Source organism: Camelina sativa, chromosome 8 (assembly GCF_000633955.1).
Source record: "Camelina sativa cultivar DH55 chromosome 8, Cs, whole genome shotgun sequence".
In the NCBI taxonomy this organism is placed as follows: Eukaryota; Viridiplantae; Streptophyta; class Magnoliopsida; order Brassicales; family Brassicaceae; genus Camelina; species Camelina sativa.
The window spans coordinates 22,894,290-22,903,316 of NC_025692.1; the positions used below are offsets into that span (position 1 = coordinate 22,894,290).

At 38.7% G+C, this 9,027-nt stretch overlaps 2 protein-coding genes and 1 pseudogene across 2 annotated transcripts; all 3 read right to left on the minus strand.

Annotated features, from left to right (window-relative positions):
* LOC104709837 overlaps positions 1-1,695 on the minus strand; it is a 2,277-nt pseudogene extending 582 nt beyond the window's left edge.
* On the minus strand, positions 2,106-3,547 carry LOC104708002 (BON1-associated protein 2-like). Its single transcript, XM_010424477.2, has one exon. The coding sequence runs from the start codon at positions 3,132-3,134 to the stop codon at positions 2,376-2,378; it is 759 nt and encodes a 252-aa protein (XP_010422779.1). The 5' UTR covers positions 3,135-3,547; the 3' UTR covers positions 2,106-2,375.
* Positions 3,647-8,998, minus strand: LOC104708003. Its single transcript, XM_010424478.2, has 14 exons — positions 7,985-8,998; positions 7,798-7,884; positions 7,603-7,712; positions 7,267-7,317; positions 6,919-7,090; positions 6,526-6,807; positions 6,217-6,420; positions 5,629-6,114; positions 5,325-5,534; positions 5,037-5,225; positions 4,775-4,938; positions 4,525-4,674; positions 4,349-4,427; positions 3,647-4,236 (listed from the first exon to the last, which is right to left on the minus strand). The coding sequence occupies exons 1-14, from the start codon at positions 8,435-8,437 to the stop codon at positions 3,784-3,786; spliced, it is 3,090 nt and encodes a 1,029-aa protein (XP_010422780.1). The 5' UTR covers positions 8,438-8,998; the 3' UTR covers positions 3,647-3,783.

Consider the following 9,027-nt stretch of genomic DNA (forward strand, 5'->3'; position numbering starts at 1 on the left):
TTTTTTTTTTTTTTTTTCTAATTCATTGTGAAATTTCTAATAATGTTATAACATCTTTACCTATTGTGGAAGAGGTCATTGAGTGTTACTGCTAATATGCTTTTTCTGTTGATCTGATTTGTTTCTGAGCTTGTGCTATTGTTTGCTACTGATTGTATAGACTTTGGCTTTTCGCTTTCAACTGAATCTGTTAAGATTATAAGAATTGTAAGTTTTGTTCCCATATAATGAAAGTACTTTGATTAGACAAAACATATAAAATAGGTTTACCTCTATCGGGGGAGCATGGATTCATTGTTACAAAAGATCTATCAGGAGAATTCAAAGCCGTCTTGATCGACTTTGTGCTATCGCTTTTGAACGAGCCTGAAAATGTAACCGATAGACATATATATTTATGTTGTAGTCTTGCTATAGCATCACATAAATCAGAGATGGAAGAATGTTGGTTAAGATTCCTACATGGAGGTGTGAAGCTACCATAAACCGGGTTTATTCCACGAAGTGAACCTGTTAAGAGTGATCAGAAAAGTTTGAATTCGATATGCAAATAGTGTAATTCACTACTAAGAACAGAGACAACAAAAAAACAGAAGAAACCTTACCTGGACAAGACTCTTGAGCTTGTAAACCAACCAGTAAGCTATAATCCATAATACCTTCTTCTTCCAAAAGCTCGCAATCTAGCTTTGTTTGCCTGTAGTGACATAAATTTGTTAAACCATTTGAATCATAAAACTGTTGACAAGATCAATCAAGATGGTATATAGAGAGAAAGAAAGAGGGATATATACTTGATGATGCGTTGTCTGGCTAATGGATCAACGTAGAAAGAGAAATCGAGATCGATATCCTTCAAAACAGTGGTGTTTCTCACTTCAATTTTCTTGTTAGTTCGACCTTTAGGAGAACCTTTAAGATCATAGAGCTTGTTCATGAAGACCGTTGAATGTAGCATGTTTGACATCACAGCAAAATACGCCTGTATATCCAAAACTAATTCAGTGACGACTCAAAGTACCTCTAATCATGAATTCCATATATATATATAAAAGATACTTTACCTTAACACCTCCAACAGGCTTCAAAGCATGAACACCATAAATCCTTGTGAATAGTGAAGATCTGTACTTGTTAATATGGCGGTAGTAACCGGGAAGCATCTCTAATGTCACCTATAGAAATATGTAAATCACAAGATTTTAGAACACACAACACAAGGAAAAGAGTGAGTATATAAATTCTTAAGATGATTTGTTTGTTTTAAGTATACCTTAATTTCGGATTTTCGAAGAATCTTGATGAGAAAACGGTTATCATTGGAAATATGAAACACCTTTCCAACTTTCTCAGAAGAAAGCTTCTGAAGAGTCTCATCAGTGCAAATGGAACGCACGTAATCATCATGTTCGATACGCTCAAGTTCTTGTATAAGTCTACAAAAAAAAAAAACAAATACCATCAATTATTTTCACTGGTATTGTATAAATAGCATTATTAAAAAACAAATTACCAGAAAACAAGAAACTATATATAAATTTATTCCCTGAAACCCAAGGGACAGTAATCCTTCCAATCAAACTCAGTAATTGTGCCAGGTGGCAAGTGTGTAACGTGATTCGAAGAGTATCGAATTCGATTTTGCTCTGTGGCTCTCACCTCCATGGCTGTTATCTCCCTCGTAAACTTTGCCATGATTATTATTAAACCCTAAAGGTGCGATCATATAGCAATAATAACACATGAATGAATTTATGAACTTTAACAATAAAAATAAAACATTTTTTATTAATACTCTACGTACGGATGAGAGATTTACCTGTTTTCAAGAGCTACAAGCAAATCTGATAAGGAGAAGATACACAAACAGAGCAGATTGAAGAAGACAAGAGAGAAGAGTGAATTGTATTAAAAGATGATTTTGTTATTTCTGGTAGGACTAATCGATGGTTTTAACTTTTAACTAATCTTGGCCGTTAAACCAACAATTACCTCCTCTACTTCTGTAAACGACTTCCCGCTTTTTGTTACACTTTTGCATTTTTTTTTTAGTATCCAAATTTTTTTATTTTGTGATATGAGAACTATTATTATTATGACTACAAAAAAAAAATGATATTCTTTGGTTAATAATATCAAAAAGAATTCTAAAGCGTTCACAAGAAAGAACAATGAATATTATGTTTTTGAGAAACAAGAACCAAACTTTCTAATTTGTTAATTTGTTAAGAAAACTCATAACCGCCAAAACTGCCCCACACGACGGCGTATTGTAGAGGGAGATATCGAACCGTCGATAGAGATGCACGTGGCGAAGATCTATGGTTTACAAACCAAAAAAAACATCTGAACCGTTAATAATCGGATAAGAGATCTCAGCCGTCCATCATTTCTCTTCTTCGCGGTGGTAACACACCCGACGATTTCATCAAGAAACAGCACATCAATCCTCCGCCGTCCGATGAAGCTCTCACGTGATTCTTTCCCGCCAAATTTTGAACTGCGTTCCAGTCTCTGAGAGGAGACGGCATCGGAGAAGACGCCGTCGAGTCCGTACCGTCGTCGGAGAAATTTACAGATCCGCAAACCGAGTTCTCTTTCGAACTCCCAGCGTCATCGGCGAAACCGTTCTCCGAAGAGCTAACCGCAGATCTAGACTTTTTCATTTTTCGACTCCGGCGGATCTCTTGAACGGACTTGAAGAAATCAGCGGGGAGCTCAGAAGCGTCCATCACCATAGCCGCGATGTTAAGAACGCCGTGGAACTTTCCAGAAGGACGACGGATCTGAAGCGCGACGAGAGACGGAACTTTCACGGCGGCGGTTGGGAGGAAGTTACTTACGAGGAAACGTACGGTTCCGATCAGATGATCCCGGAGGTAACCAACCGCGTAGATCTCGATTGAAACGCCTGATGTTTCGCTTGATAGGAAGTCCGGCGAGACCTGAAAAACGAATTTGTCGTTCCAAATCGGATTCTCAGCGCCGATCCGGTCGATCCGAGTACGCAGCTTGTTTGAAGAATCAACCCAGACAGATGCGTAGGTCTGCAATCGCCGGAGCTTTCCCGTCGGTTCTTTAAGACCTTGCGCAGAGATGAGATTGATCTCAAGAACGTGCGTCTCCTCCACCATCTTCTCTCTTTCTTTTTTTTTTTGTTGTTTACAGTGAAGCTCCACCGCCGGAGTGTTAAAGCCGTCGGTTGAATCGAAGAGAAAAGAGAAGTGGAGAGAGAGAGAGAGAGAGAGAGAGAGAGAGAGTGATGGAGCGGAAGCACGAAAGTAAAAAAAAGGAATTGTTTCTTTACGTTCCCGGGAAGCTTAAAGAAACAAGGGTCTCTGTTTTCTTCACGAAAAGCAGAGGAGAAACTCTGTTTTGCTACACGAAAAACAGAGGTTTGAGACTTGAAAGAATACGCTTCTCTGCAAAACTCAGATTTGTAAGATAACTCTTTATTAATTCTTTATTAATTCAATTCAAGGATGATCCTCTTTACAAGCATTATAGGTCTTATTTATAGAGCAGCTAAATCAATCTGAAAAGGAAAACGTAAAAGAATAGAAATTTGAGACAAAAGGAATATCAAAAAAAATATATATAGAAAACTAACAAAAACAAGAAGGAAAACAGAGAATTCTACATCAGATGTGCTACATCAGAGAGAGTGAATGATTGAGACTTGAGACCTTTTTATACAGTAATCTTTCCAAAAAGAACAATGAATGAAACAAATCTTATGACCTAACCCAACAAAAAAAAAAAGCACAAATTATAATTTGTTTTTTATGCGCCTACGGTTAACAAAGTGGAGTTCCCTGTAACAGTTTCGTTCTCCGGAGGCGGTTTTACATATTTGCCGATCACTTTCTGGCGACCATTTCGACTTCTCATTCTAGTCAGCTTATCTCGACTTTTCTTCTTCTTCTCCTCTTTCTCTAAATTCTTCTTTTGCTTCTCTTTCTCTAATGTACCCCGCCACATGATCTCACCAGTCCATGGCCATAGCCAGTGACCCACACGACGGTCTGAGTCCGCTTCTTCTGCAAGATCTTCGTCCATTGCTTTCAGAGTTGTGTAGTCGAACCACTTCACCCACATTTTCCCTAGCCGGTTCTTCTGTTTGTGTTGCTCCTGCATCAAACCAGTCTTAGGATCTACGTAGACAATGCGTCTTGCGCTGTGGTATGCCCATACGTTCACCAGAAGCTCTAGTACCCGCGAATAGCAATGCTTGTCCTGTGAGAGATGTGGAACACATTACTTAAATGCAAACCCAAGTGAATTGATCTGAAATATATCTAAACCACATATGTATGAACTTTGACAGAAGAAGAATTGAGTTTCTTACTTTGGTTAAACTCAGATAGCAACGGTTTGTTCGATGATGCTCTTCATATATCTGTGCATCCAGTGAATCCACAAACATTCTACAAACAAAAGAGGATACACACTCTAAGTAAGTACTCATTTTTTTCTAAAGAGCCTACGATTGAGACAGTCACTGGGTAATGGTAAAACAAGTACCTTGAAAACATGACAAACTCTAAGAAGGATCTCGTTGGCAATGCCCAGCTCTGCATCACAGACCATGTATCTCCATCCTCGGGCATTGGTGGCAGTGAGTCCAAGTTCTTGATAGTGTACATTTTCTTCAAAGTTTCGTTGTAAGCAAACCTAGATCCAAGACCATAAAAGTTGCACAGAGTCAGGTAAATGAGCAGTGTCTCAAACATTGTCATAAAACTATGATTTAAAAATCTGTAGTGTTTTTTACCTGCAGTTCCCAGCATTTATGGCATCACAGAACGACCAAAAGGGTTTCTGCAGAGGATTTCTCGGATCTTTGTCCATGCGAACCCAAAAATATAAGGCATCTCCGTGTTTCCGTGTTTGTATAGCATTAAGTAATGCATCCTCAGCAATCTTGGATAAAGATTCCTGTTTTAAGGTCCCAAATTACATCAGACGTACTGAACATAGCATTCTATTATAGAAAGGATGAAGGATTTCTAAGCTAACAAAGAAGAGATGAGTACCTTCCTGGCAGTCGCTCTCCAGGATTGAAACCCAATCCACGAATTCTTGTGTAAACGATCAATCTTGTTTGAAATTGCAAAAAATGCTCCAAAGTCACCCAGAGCATCGCGATAGTATGGATTGTTGAAAAGCGGAAGACGTGATGATGCATCGACATCATCCATCCTAGGTCTCCGTCCTTTAACTGACTGCAATATAATGCATTCAAATCAGTTGAGAACAATTTCCCTCTTTTAGACCACCTTATTGTTGCGGCGGAAAACAATATATTGCACATGAAAACTCACCAAGCCAACCCCACGATAGAGGGGATATTGATGTAGAAACGACCAGGTTCCTTCACCAAAATATGGTTCATATATGCATAAAGGTTGACCGGTTCTTAGCAGCTCCCCTTCATCCCTCTCATGTAGTTCATTCTTACTTCGGTCTGCCCTTTTGGCGCTTTTATATACTTCCTCCCATGTCCCACGATACTGTAAGGCTCTGCTTTTCAGCTGCATAACAATACAACACAAAACAAATCAAATGGCTTTTTTTACTCTAATGGAGCTGAGAAAGTCATTTCAAAAACTCTAATCTAAAGTTTACCTCCTCATCTTCTCGCCTTTTTTTGCTATTCATCATTTGAAGATATCTCTCTTCTTCCCAAATTTCATACACGAACGAATCATCATTAACAACTCCAAATTTCATAGCTTCTCCTGGGGTATGGTTCCAATGCCCCTCAACCTTTGCTAAGAACTCATAACTTCTTGCTGTTCTATTATTCGGCGATGTATCCAGAAAAGCTTCAAATGGATGCCAACTCCACTCTTCTCTCAGTTTTGGAGGAGCCTTTTGTACATCCTTAGGAGAAGCAACTTCTGAAGAAAACTTGAGAACATTCTCTAGTAGAGCCGCATAACCTTCTATTGTTTCCCGAGCCATCATATTTTTAACAGTTGTTTTCCCCATCGAGGCAATCTTCTGAGCCAGTGGAGATATTTTCCCTTCTGTTACCACTTCAAGCACAATCTGTGACAGAACCTTAAGATCTTGCTTGGGGAAAAGATATCCAGTAACCCTGTCATCAACCTAATTCATATTTGCCAATATAGTCAGTAAACAGCGAATGGACAGAGAACATGCCACAACACATGTCCATGAAGAACACGAGTAAAGGAAGAATGAGCATACGTGTTTTTTAATGTTGAAGAGGTCAGGTGCAACTATAGGTTTTCCCAAGGACATAGCCTTCATCAAAATTTCTGGAAAAGACTGCTCCTCAAGAAACGATCCGTATATAACAAGATCAGAACTTTCAAGTATCTTATCAACATTCCCCGCAATGCTTACATGCTTCACAGTATCTCTTGGATATGTCAAGTTCTGGGAAATTGTCTAAGAAGTTCAAAACAAAGCAAGGAACAAGGTAAGTAATTTTGTAATCTCTGTCGTTATAAGCTACAACCCATTTAACCAACAGCAAAGCGGACCTTGATATACCTCAATAGCGACGCTGTAGTTGGAAGCTGACTCTCCACCTAAAACTATGATCTTGAGATGGGGATCATAACTTTCATCATAATAGCCTGAAAATAACGGCCGTAGAGCTTGCAGAAGCAGGGCATGTTCCAGCCATTGACCCTTGTACAAGAACTGACTTCCCACAATGGAAATGACCACGTCATCTTTCTGTGGAAAGTCCAGATTATTTGGTTCCCATACTTCTTCTGGTGATCCGGGAATGACATAAAAGTTGCCAGCATCAAACTCAGAGTAGAGAATCTGCATGAAGCGAATGTGAAACAAGGTTTATATCCAAAAACTACTCTAAGAAACCTATTTCAAAGCAGCATCAGAAATATGGTTTTGTGGAAGTCTAATCATAAACATTACCGGAAGGAGATAATTATGGAAGACTACAACTGATGCCCGGCTGAAAATCTTTTTCCAATCCGTGAGGAGTTCAGTGTGACCTGTTGAGTTGTACTGTCTAGACCGAACAGCGAGAGTTTCTTCATTGATGACCCAAACAAGAGGCAAAGATTTGAAAGGTTCTTGCATGAAGCTGTCAAACAATAACAATAGTTTAAACTATCAAGGACTTCGGAAAATCCACATAGGTAAAATATATATCTGTGTGTATATACAATATATAAACTCTCATTTCAATGAACCATGAATAAAAACCAAAACAAGAACTATATATGATATACACACATGCCAACGAATCGAAAATCTTACCAAGTAAATGTACTCCTAGCTCGGAGAGAGTTTACAATTACGCCGTCATATCTTCAAGATAAGAGCAAAGAAAATTATCAGTGATCAGAAATCATTGCATTGACCAAGTCAAGTCAACTAAGTTTGCACTATAATAATAGCAGAAAAGAACCCATAATACAATTGATCAACCTCAGATCCACATTATCCAATTGAACATAATCACATGAATATATTAAATTAACCATAGCCTCAAGACTAATTCCAAGCTCTGAATTAATCAAGACATGCTTCACTAGTTTTCCTAGAGTTTTGAAGCAAATGCATATATAGCACAAGAAATGATATGGTACATACGAGAGCCAGTCGATAACACAACTCGATGCATGGTTAGTATCGAGTATTGTGACTGGAACTCCCATCGTCTGCCAAATACCATTCACTGGACCGTCTATAACCGAGTAAACCTACCAAAGCAGAGGTTTAGTGGCATTAGACTTGATATTACTGGTAAACAACATGGAAACCCATAAAGAAGTAACAAAGCTATACCTCAACTGCATAGCCAATCTCAAGCAGTGCCCTGGAGAGAGACACCATTAGCACCTGTTCTGGATCAGCTAACAAATCGCCAAAAACCTAGAAAACCACAATGCAGTGATTAGATCTCAAGAAGACAAAAAAAAAACCACAATGCATAAAAGAAGAATTCATTTTCTAAAATCTTAAAACAACTGACCAGAGCTAGCTTGGGCTTTCTGAATCCAAAACGCTGCAGAGTGGTATTGAGAGAAGACGAAGTGAAATTAAAAGCATTAGCTTCTCTCTGGAACTTCATCAGAAGCTTGGTGGGCTCAAATCTAACATCATCACCGAAATAAAAAAAGCCTTTCTCCCTAAAAACAGCCAAATCAGGTGGCAAATTGTCTTTACTAATCCGAATCCATGGTTTATCAGATTTATCAATCACGAGACCAGGTAGAAACATCTGGAAGAGCACAACGAAGAAGAAGAAGACACAAATTGTGCAAACCCATTGGAGGTAATCGAGTCTCTTCAATAGAAAGAATCTGGAGAGTCTCGATCTGTTTCTCTGCAAGAACTGTTGCTGCTGCTGTTGTTGCTGTTGTCGTCCGCCTCTCCCGGAATCAACTCTCTTAACCGGAATCATCCCAGATTCCAGAGAACCCATTTGTTTTGATATACTAAAGCTTCTTACATGCAACTCCGGCGAGATTACGGAATCCCAAAACAAAGAACAAAACGTAACCTATAACAAGGCTACGAATCTCAGAAACCCTCACCTAAGTTCCAATCTATAATCCAATCAAGTTAAGATTAGATTCGACGAATCTCAAAAACGCATCCGACAGAAAATTCCAGAAATCTGAATCAAAAAATAGCGACTCAATAGAGAGAGAAAGCAAGTCGAAGTGCGTGTGGTGTTGGTGATGATTCAGTTGTAGAGCATCATCATCAGTACAGATGCGTAGATTCTCTTGTGAGCTCAGTAAAAGCAAAAAAAGGAGAGAGACTAACAGAGAGAGAGAAGCTCTATCTTATGGCGTCAATGGCAGAATCAACAACAAAAAAAAAAAGGAGACTCTCTTCTCTTCTGTTTTCTTCTCTACAGAGGAACTGAATTATACACAGAAATCGGATATGAGCTTGGGAAGCTGCGGATTCGAAGGGAGCAAGAATCTTTGCTTCTCAGTCTTTCTAATTTCCCCCTTCACTCTTTTTTTTTTTTTTTTTTTTTTTTTTTTTTTTTTTTTTTTTTTT